We start from the raw sequence: 20919 nt of genomic DNA, 5'->3' as shown, positions 1-20919 counted from the left end.
TGCCTTATCCCTTTGCTGCAGCGGCCATGACGACAACCTGCTGAATGTGCTCAGTGCGGAGAAATAGGAAAAAAATTGTGTGTTTTCAACTCGTGTTTTATCCCACTTATTCTTGGTCTTAAGAGCTAATATTTTTGTCAAACTTCAATCTTTCTACTATCATTTGTAACAAATTGCATGTCTGTATTTATTCCAAGCCCAGAGAATGATTTGAGAGAATACAAAGTGTGTTTTGATCGTCTGATGCAGGAAAGAGCCCAGGCAGTGAGGTGGAAATTTCCACCAAACCACAAGATTTTTTCATACAAACTAGGGTTACTGCCACATTACCACATCACAATAATTACAATAATAATAATAATGAATAAAAAACAAAACACTTCTAGCCAGTCTCGTATGGTTTTATTATGATATTCCAGTGTTTACGCTAGACTTTAGCGAAACAGTAGCGATAAGAGGAAAATCAATACAAACTTTATAAAACTTCGTGAATGACTTTTATTACCACTTACTTATATAAAGCTCTTATAATGTCATAGATGCATAGTTTGCAGCCGCAAAAATGTTCACTTGCTGATGCACTTAGCCTGTGACTTCTTTGATTATAGCAAATGTTACTAAATCATGTGTATAATTTAGCACAGTAATTCACAGTATAATATAGTATAACATTTTCATTCCACTCTACTATGATTTTAGTTTGATTTGGGTGCGTATTACTTTGTATTATTTACGAGAAAGGGGAGAGGTCAGCAAACCGGTTTACCAGCTCATCGAGGGGGGGGGGGCAGCAAACCGGTTTAGACCAGCTCATCAAGGGTATGCATACATGTTTGCGTGTATGTATGTATACAGTTATTTAGTACGGTGGGGCCTCTTGGACAGCGACCTTATTAGTCCACCAAAATGGTCACTATTCATGAAATTGCTGTCTGAGAGGCAAACTTCTAACCTAGAAAAATTAATACAGTCCTGGACTCCTTCAGCTATACCCCTAGTTTCCTCCATTAACCCGTAATATCACTTTATATTTCTTCAGTAAACAAGATAAATGTATACAGTACTACATATTAAAAGAAGATTAACAAACTTACTTTTAATTCATTTGAGTGCTTCTTACTGGTAAATATAGTTATTGTACCGTTGCAACCTGCTAGAGTCACTAAACAATAAATACTGCATGCACTCCAACTAAACCTTAAATTCCTACTGTGAACACTAATAAAATAAACTTTTACTTAACATGCAAAAGGACAAAGAAACTTTTAAATCACTTTTGCTATTTATTGTTAAAATTACTGTCGTGCTTGGTGGTTACTGTACTGCAGCAGCTTGGCGACCACAACCCTGACTCTGCTCACTCTCAATCTCTCGTCCCTGGTCTTCCTCTCGTCCCTCGCATCGTAACACACGGAAACGAACTTCATTCTCGATGCGATGGGCCTCTGTTTCCTCATCTTCCCAACCATCATATAGGGCTTCCTCAGGTTGAACAGGGGGCATGTCGACATCGTCCTCTTCGTCTGACGAGACATTCAAAATGGCTTGTCTTTGTGCCTCAAACCTTTCTTGCTGCTGACTTAAAAATCATGTGATCAGTGTCTGGCACCTTGCATTTATTTTATCATTCAGGTTCTTGGTGAAGATTTTCATCAGATCTCGGAAATACGCTAGGGCTTGGTCTCGACAGTTAAAATGGAGAGAGGTTACCTTGTCTTGAACTTCGGACAGTACTGCCAGGATTTCAGACAAATCCTTCACTGTTGGCTCATTTGGTTTCTTTTCTTCTTCCTTATCTTTTTGCACTTCCTCTTCCTCTTCCTCATCTTGGTTCAGCATCTCCTCAGCAGTTTCTTCTCGATCTTCACCTCCTACTAAGTCCATGATTTCTTTGTCAAACACACACGAGAGTCCCGGCACAGTTCTGATTATGTCAGCAGTCTCACGTGCCACCACTTGCAGCTCCTGCCTGTTTCAAATGTGGAAGCAGGGGGGCCCAAGCGTGTGCAATGGTGGCTTGATTGATCTGATCCCAAGCTTCACAGAACAAATCCACTGCATGCTTTACCCTAAAAGACTTCCAAAAGGCCTTGACAGTCATTTCCTCTTGATCCTCTTCCTCTTGACTTGCCTCTTGATCGGGTTCACTGTTGCTAGAGTTAGCCTCTTGGATCTTCTTCAGTTCTCGAAAGTTATCAGTCTTTTCCCTCAGTTTGCTGTGGAGCTTGACATTGAAAAAGAGTTTAGTGTTAGCAATTAACTCTTGATCTAAAGGTTGAATTTTGGCGGTAGTGTTGGGAGGCATAAAAACAACCGGTATGCTTGGGTGGCGGTCTACCATGAAGCGAGCATGCCCGGGTGCATTATCCAGTCAATATTTTTCTTCTTGCAATACTCGCGAGTCTGGGGCACAAAAATCTCGTCTAACCACTTAATAGAAAGGCTTGAGGTCATATATCCAGTGCTGTTTGAGTACCACACATAGTTGGGGAGTTTTTTCATGTCACAGTGGTGGTAGGAATGTGGTTCAGCATATTTATAGACAATAGCGGGTTTCATTTTGAAGTCCCGTGAAGCATTGCAGCAAAGCAGGACACTGAAGTGATCCTTGGCCATTTTGGTTCCAGCAGCCTGACGAAGGTTTTTGTGGGCATAGATGGACTTGGGTGATTTCTTCCAGCACACCCCAGTCTCGTCACAGTTAAAAACTTGATCTGGGGTGTACCCTCCTTCCTCTACAATAGCCTAAGCAATATGGAGAAATTCTTGTGCAGCTGTAGTGTCTGCAGATGCAACCTCGCCCTGGTAGAAAGCCAGCTTTACCCCACAGCGTTTTTCAAACTTGTGTAGCCACCCACATGAGGCATTGAAAGTAGCAGGATTTTCGATATTTTTTTTTGCACATTGTCCTTGGTACACTGCTATTGCCCTTGCACGAATTTCTGGTCCATCAACACTTGCTCCTTTTCTTAATCGCCTTGCTAACCACTTCATTACATAATGTTCAGTCACCACTTGGAGTCTTGTTTTTTTCGGTAGTGTCGTGCATGGCCCGTCTAGCTCCACCTGCACCACCCATAATATACTTTGTTGTGTTTTTTATTGCCGCCTTTATCTCATTCTTTTTCTTTCTTATGTTTCTTACACTTGATTCAGGCACATTCAACACTTTAACAATTTCACATGTCTTTGCACCGTCTTCAATCATCTGGATTATCTTTTTCTTTTCCTCCACGCTGTATTGTTTCTTTGGCTTGCCACGCATGTATTCTCTGGCCTTTTTTATCACTTTTACACTACCTGCACTTTGTTTTTTTCCCTGGGCCACCACCACCACTTGGGTCAGCCCCAGAAGTTGAAGCCATGATAATAGAACACTCAGTAGCCAGACAGTAAATGGAAGGTCATAAAAAAACTTCAACAGTGGCGAGACTGTGACGAGTTGAATGAATGCGCGGCATGTGGATAAACAATGGGTCAATGAACTGAGTGAGGATAGACTCGCACTAACTGTCAGTGTTACCTGGGTCTGACCAGGTCTGACCTTGGTAACTCTGCCCACCCACTCGCTACGTGTTAAATGCCTAGCGGATTAACTTTAACCATGCAGCATTAATCGCTGTTAGATAGTTTCTTTCCTATCGCTATCCATGCATTCGCTATTGAAAAAATCACTACCTGACGGGCTCCACTGTACTAGGGTAATTACCAGTGTTTTAAAGTTTAGCCCCTAAAGTTGGAGTCACTCATCCACCAAATGAATATTTCCCCATAAGTTATGTGTTTCAGTTAGTGCGATATCAAATAGCGCACGCTCGCACTTCCACTATATAGGCATGTTAATTGGGACCAAGGTGTATGTGTATGCAGGTAAACCCTTAATTTATGAGAGGGTTACGTTCCCAGACCCTTCGCGTATGTGATAAATTCACGTATACGTTCTGCCCATGTGTGCATGTAATTACGCATGTGTATTAAGTGTATTACATCTGAATAATACTGTTTATGCACTACATACACCTAATAAATTAGCATTAAAGTATGAAAAACAACAAAAATGTAAGAAATTTAACACTGAAAGCTGACAAGCACAGGTGTAGGTAGAGACACTTTAGCACAGTCTGGTGCACTAGCCCTCACTGCTTCCCAAATGCTACATTCTGCCTTCTTTATTGTACGAACAGTCGACTCATTCACCCCAAACATATGGTTCCGAGACAATTCGCCATCAAGTCAGTTCGCCGCCAAAACATGGACGATTCCCCGTCAGGACAATTCACACCCTGGACGATTCCCTGTCATTCTATAAATATAATTATTAATTAATACTTTAATAACTAATTTTCAGGGGGATTTTATAACTCATATATATAAAAAACTCACTGAAAGTAAGTAAAAAACTTAGTGAAAGCTGACAAGCACAGGCGTTGGTGGGCGGTAGAATGGGTGGTGGAACAGGGATTTACTGAGTGGTGGGAGGAGTTAATAACTAATTTTCATGGGATTTTATAACTCATATAAGTAAAAAACTTACTGAAAGCTGACAAGCACAGGCGTTGGTGGGTGGTAGAGTGGGTGGTAGAGCAAGGATTTACTGAATGGTGGGAGGAGGAGTTGACGGGTCATCGAGCTTATCTTCCTTAACCTCATCTTCATCACTTTGGTTGACTGGGGTTGTAGACTGATTGAGGGATGTACATGATGAACGCTGGCTGAAGAACATTGTTGTTTTAGGTTGAGATACTGCTCGCTTCATGTCACTGAGGATTTGGTGGTAACAAGCAAAAGCATTTTCAGCTTGTTCTTTACACTTAAGGGATCTTATCATTTTGGGATCTATGTTGCAAAAATGTTCTGTTACTGCCTTCAGCATCCTTAAACCCTCAGCCATGTTATCCAGCATCAACTATGATGCAGGCGAACCATTGTCGACCTTCTCATCCTCCTCATCCTTCTCAGTAGACTGAATCAGCTCCACCAGATCCTTGTTTGTTTACTCTGTGACTATCCAGCAGTTCCTACACTTCCTTATCATCTATATCATCAAATCCTTCCCGACCAATCTGTCATGCCAGTGATATGATTTTGAGACAGCTTCAAACCCCTTAAATTTGTGAACACATTCTGGCCACAATTGTTTCCAAAATGCATTCACTGTGTGTGGTTTTATTTTGTCCAAGGCCCCCTTGATTGTCTGAAGGCAGTTGGCGATGCTGTAGTCCTTCCACAGCTGCGTGATGGACTTATTCTTATCCCCCATCCCAGCCACAATGCACTGCATGCACTTTTTGGTGTAATACGTCTTAAAAGTGCAATTAACACCTTGACCCAGGGGTTGAATTAATGAAGATGTGTTAGGGGGGAGGTAGAGGATCTTCACACCCTCAGTTTCAGGTTCGTGGGCTGGTGGATATCCAGGGGCATTATCCAAGATGAGGAGGACCTTGAAGTCAAGCTTTATATTACCCAGATAATTATATACTTCAGGTAAGAAGTTGGAGTGGTACCAGTCCTTCAGGAGAGGCAGGGTGGTCCATGCCTTAGTGTTTGCCATCCAGAAGACAGGCAGCTGCTTCTTGTCTTTTCCTTTAAGGGCACGAGGATTCTGAGCCCTGTAAATTAAGCCCAGCTTAATCATAAAGCCAGCTGCATTACAACAGAACAGCAGCGTAAGCCGATCTTTGGCTTCCTTGAATCCTGGGGCATGGGTCTCCTGATGGCTGAGGAAGGTCCTGGCAGGCATCTTCTTCCAGAAGAGAGCAGTTTCATCCATGTTGAAGACCTGCTCTGGCAGGTAGCCTCCCTCATTAGTTATATCACCTAGTTCAGCCGGGAAGTCACGTGCTGCTTCATGATCAGCTGATCTACTTTCTCCACAGATGTGGAGGTTATGAAGGGAAAATCTCTTCTTAAAATTTTCACACCATCCTTTGCTTGCACTGAAAACTGAGGTGTCAGGAGCTGATGAAGTGCCTTCACCTCCATCAACTTCACACATAGTCTGGTACAGAGAAAGTGCTTTCTCTTTAATTATGTTGGAGTCAAGGGGTATACCACGCTTGTGAGAGTTCTCCATCCACAAAAATAGCACGTTTTCCATCTTTATAATGCGCTTATCTCTCATATGATGAGACACTTTAGCACAGTCTGGTGCACTAGCCCTCACTGCCTGCCGTATGCTACGTTCTGCCTTCTTTATTGTACGAACAGTTAACTCATTCACCCCAAACATGTGACCAACAGCACTTGCCAACATTCCTTCTCTAAGTTTGTCCAACACTTTAACTTTCTCTGTCAGCGACATCACATTACGAGCCCGCTTTGGTGTGTTACCACATGCATCACTAGCACTACGCTTTGGCCCCATGTTGGCGAACAAGGCAAGCAATCACTGGAAGACAGAAAACTAAGCCACAAATAATGATTCACGAGTCACCCATGGTTGGAAGGTCGGATTCAAACTGACTGTGTGGTGCGTGGTTGACCGACCTCCCACACACACACACACACACACACATGCACACGCACACACACACACACACACACACACACACACACACACACACACACACACACACACACATGTATGCACATGGGCAGCAGGTAGGCATTTTTATATTTTATTTATTTCTCTCATATATTAAAATTATTTATTTGAATACTATAATTTTGTTTTAATTATTGTACGAAAAAATTCGTGGATAACCGAAATTGCATGAAAGAAGTTCCCGTGAATTAAGGGATTACCTGTATATATATATATATATATATATATATATATATATATATACAGTACTGTATATATATATATATATATATATATATATATATATATATATATATATATACTGTAAGTCCTCGTATTCGGACGCATTATACTTCGACGCCTCGTTTTTTGGCATGAAAAAACTTTCCGAGTTGACTCACAATTCGCGAATTTCCCCACAATTCAGTGCTCCCAGCCGGCAGCCGACGACGCATACCAATGCTCATTTGTTGGCGGCCATCTTGCGACCACCCTGTCCACCATAACCAACATGGCAACCACCTTCAGTGCATACACCAGGACTACGCCTTAGGCTACCAACATCCTATCGACCTCGAGTGATATGAAGTCTCAAGTGATGGCCATCTAGAACAGAAACATATAGGAGCAGAGACAAGCCCAGATTACACAATATTTTCATGGGAGACAGAATGTGGCTGCTGTTCTGCAAGACTTTGACGTGCCAGCAGGGGTGGATGAAGGAGGAGAAGTGGACAGAGAGGAAGTGGAGATGCTGGGGCCTGAGTTCAACTTCGAGGGCTTCAGCATAGGTGATGGGGCTTCCCCAGTGAGGCCCATGTCACGTAGTAACTAGCCCATCTACCCTCAACACACCTTCACCTGCCACTCAAGCCAGTCTTCACTTTATTTTTGGTAAGGATTTTTGGTGTTACAGCTCTTTATGATAGCTTTAATGTCTTTTCAGGTACATGTTTATTGTGTTATGCTGTTTTAGCGCTAGTAAACACTCCTCATTTAAGTTTGGGTAGGGACTGTTTGGTTGTTATAGTACTTTCTGATAGGGTAGGTACATGTCCCACCGCAACTTTCCACTATTTTTCCCATTGATTCTTACCATCACAATTCAACGTTTTGCGTTTCGCACAGTTTTGGTGGAACATCCAAGCTGCAAAAAATGAGGATTTACTGTATATATATATATATATATATATATACAGTAGAACCTCTTTAGTCCGGACCCCTTTAATCCGGACTTCTGTTAATCCGGACAAATTTAAAAAAAAATAAGCTCCAAAAATATGTTGAAAGTAATTCTAAAGGCATTTTCAGTATCGGCGCGGAAAGCGATCGTCATTCGTTTAGTCTCGGATCACGCTAGGTCGCTACATGGGCGCCTGTTTAAACACACGCTAGCATTCGTTCCATCAACTAGTTCACCAACCATTTATATTTTTACGCTGTATTTCAAAAGTTAATCCTCCTTACCATGCCCCTTAATGCAAGTGTAGCTTCTGCAATGAATAAAGGTGTTAAAAGGAGGAGTTTGCTTACACAAAAATGGGTCAGAATATTCTGCAGAGTTTAATGATTACTGTAGGTTATTTTTTGTACTTAAATGTGCTTTACTTGTACATCAAACATTAGCTTCTTGCCCATATGGGCATTATCAATATGCCAAAGATGACAATGTATTTTTTGCCTACATAAGTTTTATTTTTATTCCAAATATTACAGTTAATTAATTAATTTATTTTTTTGCCTACACGGGCCTTAGTCACCTACTACAGTTTAAAATGTAGGCTAGTTTCTTGTCATGGCCTTACCTGTAAATTATGCAATACAAAACTATCTTACATGATTAGTTTTGTTATTTTAGTACCGGTATCTTTTCATCTTTTGCAGTTACGTAGGGTTGACATATGCCACATATGTTAATAATTAACAAACATACCATATGTAGATAGAGTTTGTATGAACTGAAGATTACCCTGATGGTCCGGACAATCTGCTAATTCGGACAACCCTTCCCCCCATGTAGTCCGAATGAGAGAGGTTCTACTGTATATATATATATATATATATATATATATATATATATATATATGTGTGTATGTGTGTATATATATATATATGTGTGTATGTGTGTGTATATATATATATATGTGTGTATGTGTACAGTATATATATATATATATATATATATATATATATATATATATATGTATATATACAGTATATATACAGTATATATATATACAGTAGGCTTGCACAGTGCGTGAGAGATTGGCTGGTCCATGACCTCGCGCACTGTGAATACATAATCTTATGGGAAAAATTACATATGAGCAGTACCCCCTCATACCTGGATATTTTTTGGCCCTTAGAGATATAATAAAGGTCATATTTTTCAGGCATTGTACTACAGATATATCTGCAGTAACAAAAATATGGGCAGTCACCTTAACAACAGTAGACAACAGGCCTGATGGACTTAAATAACAGGGGTTCCAAAGTGCGGCAACAATTACAGTGCCACACCTCCCACCGCACCAACACTTCCCTCCACAGACTCCTCTTGAGCACCTTCCCCAGGAGCCTCAAAGTCACTCACTTCGGCCTTAAACCCCTCGAATCCCAATGCTGACACTTCTGACATTGCATCCTCTTCATCCTGAACAGGAACAGGAGCAGACGATGTAGCTGGTTCCTCAGTTTCACTAACTTGAGTCAGCTGTGTGAAACTTGTTATGAGCGTCTGTCTTCTTCCGTTTATTTCTTGCCTGTGCCTGTCTGTGTAGAAACGGAAGAGTTTGTCGATACCAACCAGAACTTCCTCCGTTCTTAGGCTGCTCACTTCCTGTTCCTTCACCTCTTCCTTGAGCTTATCCACGTCAGCAAGGATCTTGCTTATTCTTGACATACACAGCTCGGTCCTGCCCTCTATCACACTAGGCTGCTCAACTTGACTCTGCCTGGCTTCGTGCTTTGCATCAGCCTTGTCTATCCATTGCAACACTTCCTCAGGAGGCTGTTCCTCATTAGCAGCGTGCACTTCTCGTATGTCTGCCAATATAACGTCCTCGAATCCTGGTACAGCTTGTGCTGCTGTCAGTGTTGCTGCCTCAGCCTTGGCCAGTGGTTGAATGGCCATCTCCTGGGTCGTGCATAAGTGAGGCACGAGCATTCGCCATGCATGGTTCACTGTTGCAGGTGTAATCTGGTGCCAGGCTTGTAGGAGAAATCCAACTGCGTCCTTCACTGTAAAATGACGCCAAAATGCCTCAGCAGTCATGGCACCTGTGGCGGGTCAGGATACAGCTGCTGACGGAGATGGAATGGGAGCAGGTGCCTCATCGAGGTCTTCGTCGTGATCATCTTGTAGGGCATGAAGCTCCTCTTGTGTGTTGGTCTTCCTGTGTAGGTAGTCGTACACTTGCATACGGTAGAAGTGCTTCACAGTGGTGATCAGTTCTTGATCCAGTGGCTGCACTAGTGACGTTGTGCCGGGCGGCAGAAACACAACACGACAATCCTTGTGCAGATCTTCTAGGTTTGGAGGGTGACATGGTGCATTGTCCAGCACAAGGAGCATCTTAAATGGAATGCCCAATTCCTGACACTTGGCCCTGGCATCGGGGATGCAGCGCCTCGTTAACCGGTCTGCCATAATGTTCCCGGTCCTCCAACCATTTGCAGACTTGTACCAGTACACGCCACTCGCATCCATGTTCGTGAGGTTTTTGTAGCACCTTGGGTGTGAAGCTGTGTGTACAACAACTGGCCTCCTCTTGTGGCCCCCAGACAGGTTTACAGGGAACATTACTGTCATTTTACACTTCTGGAGCTTGCGACCAGGGGCTTGTTTCTGTCCTTTAGCGATGTAAGTTGATTTGGGCATGGCCTTGTAATATAATGATGTTTCATCGATGTTATGGATCTGGTCCTTGGTGTACTGCCCCTCTTCAAGAAGTGCTCTAAATATCGCAGGATAGTCTCTCGTGGCCAGCTCGTTGGCAGAGGCACGTTCACCAGACACTTTGACATGACGGAGTTCCTTGCGCTTGAGAAAACAGTCCAGCCATCCAACCGATGCCTTGAAAGGTTTGTCCACATTTAACTTGCGAGATGCAGCCTTGTAAAAGAGCTGGGCTTGGTTCCGAATAAATCTTCCATTCAGTGGGACACCTACCTTCTCCTTCCTCATTATGAAGGTGGCAAGATACCGCTCCACTGGTTTCATCGCACGATTTCCCACTGCGAACGGCCGTCTAGGTCAGAGGCACGATATGTCTTCACTAGAGCCCTTGTGGCTTCACGTTTCTTTCACACTGTTCTCACTGTTGATTCAGCCAGTCCCAGGGCTTTTCCGATGGTGGTGTTTCCTTGACCCTCCTCCTTCATCTTGATGATCTCTAACTTGGTGGTGTGCATCAGAAGTTTCTTAACTCTTGGGGTTGGAGCCATGGTGCGGCGAAGTACAGGCCAGGATGGAGCAGCAAAAAAACGCCACACATTGTACGCGACAGGTTAGCTGTAGAGAGCGGATCCACACTGTGCATGAGCCAGGACTGTTATGGCACGTCCGCTGCCTTGTACCCCAAGCTGCGCAGTAGAATGCCTGGGAATTTCTGCGCATTAACATGACGACATGTGACGCGTTGTGTGAGGGGTGGTCACGTACTAACAGAAAATGGCATTTTTGAGCCACTCCTTACCTCTAGCTCGCATTCTTTGAGATAAATTTGCGCATTCAAGGTTTGGGGTTATGATTTTTGGTCACTCGCGCACAATGCGAATAGCGCACTGTGCGACCCTACTATATATATATATATATATATATATATATACAGTGTTTTAGTGGTAGGTGGGGCACTTGCCATCCACTTGCTTGATGTAGTGCTGCTTTGGGTGTCTGCCCTTTCCTCTCTTGTATCCTTCCTCTTCTGTCTTTCTTTCCTTCACTCTTTCCTCATTCTTCTGCCTATAGATGACTTTACACTCCCTCTTCTGTCTTTCTTTCCTTCATTCTTTCCTCTTCCTTCTGCCTTTGGGTAACTCTGCACTGAGTGACAAGCCAAATGGTTTCCTGTACACCAGGAAACCATTTACTACGCTTGTTGGTAACCACATAACCAAATTATGGCGCCTGGTGATTAAGTGGGTACTTAAGGTCCTCCAATCAGATTGAACCTGTCTAGGTTTATATCCAAAGGGTGGTAGAGGTTTATTGCTTACATAATGCTACTCTTGGATGAGTGAAGCTGGTCACTTTCATCTTAGATGTCAGGACCAAGTTGCCTGGACCCGGCTTTCTACACTCCTCATGGGGCGACATAGGATTGGATGATGGATATATATATATATATATATATATATATATATATATATATATATATATATACATATATACATATATATGCACAGTATACGTACAGTATTTGTAATGTTACCAGGGGTGTACAGTGGTTACATTCCTTTAAATAATCTGGAATGTGGTGACTTATCCTCAGGTTCCTGCACCCCAGAGGGCTTTTGGAGCTGTACATTAGTTTTTATTATGTGTAGTATGGTTTCATTTTTTGCAGATTGGTGTAGCCAGGTTTTACATCGTAGAAGTAATGATTGATTTGCTTTGGCATGGGTAGGTTTAGCATATCAGAATTAAATTATATTGGTTTTGGTAAGCTTTGGTTGACTAAATTTTACCTGATTATTTTGGGTTTGGTTTGATTTATTTAGGTTAGGTTTGATTAGATCAATTAAGGTTCAGTTCAAGTATTTTATGGTTTGCATAAGTTGACATACCATAAAACTAATGAAATAAACAGTAACGGTAATGTATTGCCTAGGAATGGAGGATTAATCCTGGTATCTCTTGACCCTGCAGGTGACCATCAATGTAAACAAGAAGAATCGCATAGTGCGTCGGACAGTGGAGGCCACAAATGAGTATGACCGTCTGGGCTCGGCTGATTTGGATGATGATGAGCAGCCCATTCGCCGACCACCCAAGAAACTGCGTCTGCCTATTACTTATGCTGTATTCCTTGGGAAGGTGCCCCCTGCATCCAGGTATGTTTTTATGTGTACAGTATTTACCTACAGCAATCGTGTTCTACAGGTTTTGAACTAAGCTTATATTGTCCCACCTCCTATGGTATAATTATCCAACTCTGCTTTGGAGCATGGATATTCTTTGTGCAAACTACATTTCCATCCAAATTATTCCATTTGGTTTTGCTTCTGTTTGGAAAGCTATATTTTCTTACATCACTCGAGCAAGTTGGTATCTTTAATTTAAAACTACCACATGTCCTCTCATTCTCCCCGCATCCACTATGATATAATCATCCTTATCATTGATCTCTGTACTATCCATACACTTATATATCATTATCATATCTCCTTTCTCTTCTCCTTCCTGTAATGCAGTCAATTTCGGCCTTTCCAGTCTCTCTTCATACTTGTGTCGCAAATTCCTAAAACCTGGTGTCATTTTCGTCGCCTCTCTTTGCAGCTTTTCTATCTATCTATTGCCAAACACCTTAATCCCATAAGGGGTGGCCACAAACAAATTTCCTCCATGTTACCCTGTCCCCCACCATTTCATTGCCCTGCTCCCAGGTCACAACCCCCTCTCTCAGATACCTCTCCACTCCATCCCTCCATCTCATCCTTGGCCTCCCCCTCCCTTTCCCCCCCTCCATCTCACTCACATACACTCTCTTCGTCAGTCTTTCACTCTCCATTCTCTCCACATGGCCAAACCACCTCAGTGTATTCCTCTTAACGCTTCCTATCACATCCACATCCACACCACAATGCTCCTTTATGTCCTCATTTGTCAGTCTGTCTCTCCATGTGACTCCACATGCTTTTCTCAAATAACTCATTTCCACTGCTCTCACTCTTGACTTCTGTCCCTCCAACAAAGTCCAAGCTTCACTTCCATATGTTAAAGTTGGTATCACAATACTGTCATGTAGTAACTTTTTCACTTCCATGCTCACTTCCCTGTTTCTTATCACTGCTTCCGATGAACTGACAACCTTTCTTCCCTATTGTACCCTTTCAAGCACTTCACCCTCTAAACTTCCATCCTTACTTATCACACTACCCAAGTACTTAAACACACTCACATTTTCCATTTCTTCCTCATCCAGCCCCACTGTACATACACTGACTTCACTTCTCTCGAAGACCATAACTTTACTCTTCCCTACATTCACCTTTAGATTCTGTTTCTTACACACACTCCCAAACTCATCCGCCAAGCCTTGCAGCTCTCCTTCGTCTTCACAGTATCATCTGCAAACAACAGCACGGAGATTCCAAACACTGCCCTCTCTCACTAGGGCTGCTCCACCATCCACTGCGCTACCTTGTATCTCTTTTATAACCCCATCCATATACAGACTGAACAACCAGGGAGTCATGAGACATGCTTGTTTCAATCTAACCTTCAAATAGAAGCAGCTTTTCAGATTTATATGTTTCTTTAAATGGGAAGACCACATCATGGCAGCATATTCCAGTTGTGGTCTTACTGTTGTTATTAATAATTTTCATAACATTTCCTCATTCATATAATTAACCTACTGCGTCCCGGCAGACTTTTCATCACTTATTCCTCCCCCCCCCATGCGCCACCCAATTCCAGCAATTTTTTTTTTTTTTTTTTTTTTTTTTTTTTTTTTTTAAATCAAACCTCCGCTTCTTGTGAGAAACAATGGAAAATCACAGAGGAAGTGCTCACCTGGGCCTAAAAGTGATCTAAACAGGTAACCCTCCATACACCTGGTACCGTGTTCTGTGGAGGCACGCTGCTGCTGTCACGTTTTCTATGGTAGAGATTAATACGGGAAACCACTCAGGATAGGTAGATATTTATTGATTTGGAACAAAGAAAATGTAGTACAAGAATATATTTGTTTTCAGATAAAAATATAGGCAAAATAAGCATTGTTCCATTGAGCGAGCATAGCAAAATCGCCAAAATCGGTCACATATGATTCTATATGACTGTTGTTTCAACATAGATTTAAATTTTTCAACTTATATAATACTTTTCCTCTAACATTATACCCATTTCCACTTGATATTTCTGTTTTCACATATTTACAGGGCTAACGATTATATTTAACGTAATATTAGCGCAGTAACCCCTCCAATATCCGGATCAATAGAGCCATCGGTAGGTTCGGATATTGGTTTCGTCCGGATATTGGGCCCCAGCTTATGGACTTGTACTTACGGACCCTAACACAGAGAAACACCTATACAACTCCCTCTGGACATGCATAGCACCTATTTAACACCCAAATCACACCAATAAGGCACATAAATGACTGAAATAAATGCAATAGAAACATAAAATGTGGGTTTAGAAGTATGTTCATACATTAATAAACATTCTGGTACTTATGGACTCTAACCGAACCTAACCGAACTCTGAAAAGCACATTCCTACTGCACATGCATGAGGTAAGTTTAGTATGGAAAGAAGTACAGTATGACACTTTCTGGTAAGTATAGTATGGGAAAAAATACAATATGAAACATTCTGGTAAATATAGTATGGAAAATAGTACAACATGAAACATTTTGGCTACTTACAGCAAGTCCCTGGTCACCTCGATGAATAACCGCCTCCTCTCGGACTCTGACAGTAAGAACGATTTCCTGAAGCACTTGCACTACACTCTTCCTGAAGTCTTGCACTGAACTTAGTCACTAACACACAGAAGTCCGTTCTTTTCACAGTGTTCACTTTAGTCCAAATAATGTTCCATTAAATTTAAGTGTTGCACATTAACTTTTCCCAAGTTTTTTAAGTTTCCAAAGCCAAAACAAAGAAGGTTAGTTACGTTAAATTTCTTTTCTACTTAGTCTTTTCTCCCAACTTGAAAACCTTAACACAACACACCGTTTTTTTCACTGCACAACACTCAAAATTCCCGTGTGGTCTAGTGGAGAAGTTCTTGCTGTTTATTCACTGTCAGAGCCCGAGAGTATCACTGGCAGGCGTCCAAGGGGTGCATCGGTGGGTAGTGGTGATGGCGTACCGACTACAGAAGACTCTGAAGACAGCCGCAAACTCACGTCGAGCGGTGACTCCACTGTAGCTGATGTGCTGGGCTGTGGCTCGGAGCATGAGGGCCTGTCTTGGGGAGGCAACGGAGTGGAACCAGGGCTTGGCACAGCGGGGTCACGGGCCTGAAAAAACTGTCAATCGTTGACTGACGCAAGGACCGACGATTCTGGCGATTGATGATGCGCTGCCGGAAAGCACGCACTTCCTCCACGAGTCCCAAGGGCCCCATCTCCCTGTCGCAGTCCGGGTGTTCCAGGTAGTCTAGGACGAACTCTAGATGTTCCCGGAGTGCGCTCAGCTTGGGGATGGCTGGAGTAGTGTCCTGCTGGGCGGAGTCTGCATCATCATCGCCTTCGTCGTCGGAATCTTCAAGTTCGGGACTGACACCAGCAACCGAAGACGCGATCTTGATATCAGACAACGTCTGATACCCAGGATCGCCCTCGTCGTCGTCCAACCACTCACGAACATCGTCCACATCAACATCGTCGCCGTGTGTACGTAGCCGTGCATGGAAGTCATCCACGTCAAACCCTAGGAAATCGTACTCCACATCTGTTCCGAGAAGCAGACGAGACCAACCATTTTCAAGAGTTTTCACAGGGACTTCCTTCCATGCACTAGCCCAGTTGTACAGCGCAGACTTGATGTTGTAGCGGCGAAGGTTTTCCAAAGTCCGCTTGCCTCGAGTGTCACGTCCTTCCCTGCGCTCGTCCTCGTCCTCGAGAACCACCATCACCTCGTCCAGGAACTTCCGACGGTACAGGCGCTTTGTTGCCACGATCACTCCTTGGTCCATTGGTTGAATGAGAGCAGTCGTATTAGGTGGCAGAAACATGCACCTAATACGGCCATTCTCAGCAACCAAGTCCTTGTCGCACGGGTGGGCAGGTGCATTGTCGAGGAGGAGAGCCTTTACCTGGTCGCGAGGAATTCCCAGTGTCTTCGTCTGGTAATGTATGACCTCCTTGACGAAGTGATGGTGAAACCAGTCTTTGAAAATCACAGCTGTGAACCATGCTTTCAAAGAATGGTACCATACGACAGGAAGGACATCCATCACCCCACGAAAGCACCGAGGTTGCTTTGCACGGCCAACAATAACGGGCTTAAGCCGGTGCATGCCGTTAGCATTGGCACAACACAAAGCAGATATCCGTTCCTTAGAAAGCTTGCGGCCAGGTACACGCTTCTCCGTCTCATCGGCGAGAGTGTTCGTTGGCACCGAGCGATAGAATAGGCCAGTTTCGTCAGCGTTATAGACTTGACCGAGAGTGAGGCCCTCCCTGTCGATCAAGCCTTTCACCTTGTGCCGAAACTCGTCCACTCCATCCTCGTTAGCGTCCAATGCTTCGCCATGTGCTTTACGGTTAGTAAGGCCATGTCGTAACTTGAACGCGAAGAGCCAACCCTCGGATGCCTTGAAGTCAAGGGCGTCGTGAAGCCTTGCAAACTTCTCAGCAGCAGCCTTCAGCTCCGTTCCACGTACCATCACACCAGCTGCACGTTGCTGTCGATACCAAATCAACGTGGAGCGGTCGATCTCTGCATACTTGGGGGTAAACATAACCTTCCTCTCCACGTTGCGTTTGCTTCTCGACGAGAAGTCAGCCGTGTACTGCATGAGCTTGTCTCGGGAACGCTTGATATCGAACAAAGTCGACCGGGCCAGGTTGAACTCGCGGAGAATGCGAGAGGAAGACCAACCCGCATCAACCTTCTCCAATATCTCCCGTTTCTTCTCCAGAGTCAACACCACTCTCTTCCTTTTCTCAGGAGGCGGGGCCATCATCACACACACTAAGAGTATGGCAGAGAGCAGCAGGAGGCCTTGCAGCAAGTACGGCACCACCACAAAAGCGAGCACGTGGGCAGCCATGGCGAACAGCGCAGGTCTTGTCGCGGTGAGAGACAGGCGGGAAGTGGGGAGGATGCAGCAGCGCTCTATCGGACGTCGGAGGAATGACGAACCAAAACAATGCTCTCACGCGGCGTGCGCGGCAAGTTCAAATTACGGACGGCAAAAAATCGATTTTTTTTTTCCAATTTTTTTGGATTTTCGGACCATTTTGGGAATGTTTGATCCCAGGACGATAAGGTTCGGTTAGTGGGGATGTTCGGTTATTGGGCGTCCGGATATTAGAGTGATTACTATTTATTAGTGAGCAAACTTGCTATGACTTGTTTCAACATACATTCTATTTTTCCACTTACATTAAACTTTTCCACTAACATTACACCCATTTCCACTTTATGTAATTGTTATCACTTATTTACAGGCCTTACGATTATATTTAGCATCTATTAGCGCATATTTACATCACTTAAAGTGTCATGTCACAGGCACACATTATCAGTAATTCATTAAGGTGTGGTATTCTTTGAAGCAAGGCTTAACACACAATCCAATGTTGCAATCCACACACTCATACCTCGTGTCTTTTCTCTGAGTATTTGGTCTCTTTTTCGAAATAGGGCAGATGTGACAGCGGAGCTGGAGTCTAGGGTGGTTCGGTTGAGGAGGGATGGTGGTGGGGAAGCGGCATGCGGTTAGGTGTAGGGGAGTGTGGGCGGCAGTGGCAGTGGTGGGGCCTGTCCTCTGCATATTTTGCGATGATTTCGTGAGACAGCTCCCTCACAGACCCCTTGAAGGTCTCAGAGGTTCCCGTAGTCATGGCGTGGAGGTAGTGGGCGTTCAGGACCGTGATATCAAGCAAGCGGAAGAAGAGCTTTTTGTACCACTTCATTGTGGTCCTGTCACATTCGACACTGGAAATCATGGAGTCTGACTGGTCTGCTTGCCTCATGCTGACATTGTAGTCCAGAACTGACTCCGGTTTCCAAATGTGGAATCTCCTCTCGCTGCGGTAATGCACGGAGTCGGTGCGGTGCATCAGGGGGCGGTGTACCATCGACAGGAGGAAAACTTCCCTGTTGTGGTACCATACGATGTCAAGGATGTTATTTGACTTGAAAAAATCGACCTCATTCTTGTCAAGTTTCCTCCCAACATTGACCATATGCCGACGGTTTCTCTTTACTGTGCCACAGACTCCAGTGTCGTGAAGGTGGAGGTACTGAGTGAGAAGGGGGTTAGTGTACCAGTTGTCCAGGTACAGGACGTGACCATAATGATGGCAGTCCTCTATCATTGTCTTTACCACGGTCCCAGAGAGTCCAATACTTTGATCTTCTACAGTATTATGTCTGTCTGTGCGCCGGTGTACAAGACTATGTCTTGCACATAACGAGTCTTACAGTCACACATAACTAAGATCTTGAACCAAAAACTGTCTCTCTTGCTGGGTATGTACTGGCAAAAAGAAATATTGCTGCTCCACAACACGAGACTCTCGTCTATGACAAGGTCTCTATAAGGATAAAAGGATGAGTGGAACTTTTCATGCAGGTGATCAAATACCAGCCTTATTCTCCTCATTCGATTTGTGTTATTTGCCTCAGCAGGATTGTCGGCATCGTAAAAGTGGAGGCAGCTCAGAATTTGCTGAAATCTATTCCGTCCCATTACCTTCTCAAAGAAAGGTGGGCTGGTCATAGGATTTGTAGACCAGTATCCTGGAATTTGTCTTTTCCGTACAATACCCATCAAAAGAACCAGGGTTAAAAAGATAAACATCTCACCTGTGGTAACTGGGTAGTCTTATTAGAGGGAATGCCTGCTTCTCGTACCTTCACGCTTGCTTTCACAGCACTGGCTGCTTGCGAATGTGTTGGTTTGCTCCACAAACCCCTCACCAAAGTGTAGGTGGAAGAAATCCACCCTGGTGGAGCCTGCATGGATTCCAGGAGCCGTGCAGTCAGACCACCACTCCTCCGTGAAGGGGTGAATGATAGGAGTAAAATCACTCCCATCCTCCCAGTTCCACGACACACCGCTGTCTCCAGCCTTGTCTCCATTGTCGCCTTCATCGGGGTGTGGAGGAGAGGGTGGTGGAGGTGTTTGGGGAGGTGGAGAGCGGCACCCTCTTTCCCCTCCCTTTTCCCTTCCCCTTTCCCTTCCCTTTCCTTCCTTTCCCCACATCACGGGGCTGTGGGGATGAAGCACAGGAATCTTGGGGAGAGAAATAGGTGCTACGGAGTGGCTCCTCACCTCCCCGCTGCCCAGATGCACCACGTGCTTGCACTGCCTCCCTCCCACCATCACTTTCCCTTTCCCTTCTTACTCCCGCCACACCACTCGCACCTTCCCCATACAAAGCACAAGCTCCATACCTGATTTTCCTCCTTGCCGCCCCTTTAACTCCCCCCGGTGAAATCCTTTCCCTCCCGAGACATGAGGTAACGCCACGTACCATGGGTCCGTCCTCGTCCTCAGCCTGATCCTCGTCCTCGTCTTCCCCTTCCCCTTCCTCTAGGGGCTGGAAAGAGGTGCGTGCACGTGGTTGGGGTCCAGGCTGGTCTTCTCTAGCCTCACGATACATCACATACCGCCGCTTCCTTGGTGACGGTATTTCCTCATCGCTGCTGCTCGTCTCATCTTCAGGAAGCATGTAGCTCTTGTCCGCCACGTCATCATCGATTGGGGAATTGCTGTCACCTGTGAAGGCATCAAAGGCAGCTTGAATTTTGGTATCAGAGAGACCTCGGCGTGCCATGTCTGGGCTGGGTCACTACTAACAGGTGAGTGACCGAGACAAGGCTGCGCGCGGATCACAGGGGGTCGGGGAGTGTCCCTGCCTCGCGGTGGGTTAAGGAAGGTGTCCTGCGTCTAGGTACCAAAATCGTGCACAAAATTTGAAAAATGTTCAAATGACGGACCTCGCAGTTACAAAACTTATGGGTACGTCATTGGATGTCACTGTACAAAACGTGGAGACATACCCATACATCATCAGGACTCGGCGGGTTAAAGGCTGCTCTTATGTTCATCAGTAGATTATGTGCTCTACTAGTTATTGTATTTATTTCCTTCTCTGGCATTAGTCCTTGCTATAGAATTACACCCAAATCATTCTCCTAAGTAGTTTTGGTGATTTCTCCGTATTCCACTTTATAATCCCAATATGGTCTTCTCTTATGCCAGTCTTAGTTACATTACACTTGTTAGTGTTAAAATCATTCTTCCATAACTGACTTCTTTTATGGTATTTAGTTGATATAAATCTTTCCACAACTCCCTACAATGATTTTCATCTACAATTTTCTTCATGATTTTTGCATCATCAGCAAACATATTCATTTATGATGAAACTTCATTGCGCATATCATTTACATATACAGTACACCCTCGATATACGGAACCCTCTTCTAACCCCTTACATGCGGGTTTGTATTATTTGGTCATTTCTCTGGTACG

The 20919-nt window shown here is 44.1% G+C and overlaps 1 protein-coding gene across 2 annotated transcripts in view; it reads left to right on the top strand.

The window, feature by feature from the left end:
• Window positions 1-20919, top strand: part of lost (methenyltetrahydrofolate synthase domain-containing protein lost) — a 328112-nt gene that overhangs the window by 231370 nt on the left and 75823 nt on the right. For both annotated transcript variants that reach the window (XM_080274442.1, XM_080274441.1), the window contains exon 9: window positions 12396-12580. In XM_080274442.1, the coding sequence (XP_080130568.1) occupies window positions 12396-12580 (185 nt within the window). The remainder of the gene's footprint in view (window positions 1-12395; window positions 12581-20919) is intronic.

Source organism: Coenobita brevimanus, chromosome 57 (assembly GCF_032717465.1).
Source record: "Coenobita brevimanus isolate Jiangsu-jjx chromosome 57, ASM3271746v2, whole genome shotgun sequence".
NCBI classification, from domain to species: Eukaryota; Metazoa; Arthropoda; class Malacostraca; order Decapoda; family Coenobitidae; genus Coenobita; species Coenobita brevimanus.
Note: the sequence above shows the minus strand (reverse complement) of the source record. Positions and strands in the feature narration are given on the sequence as shown.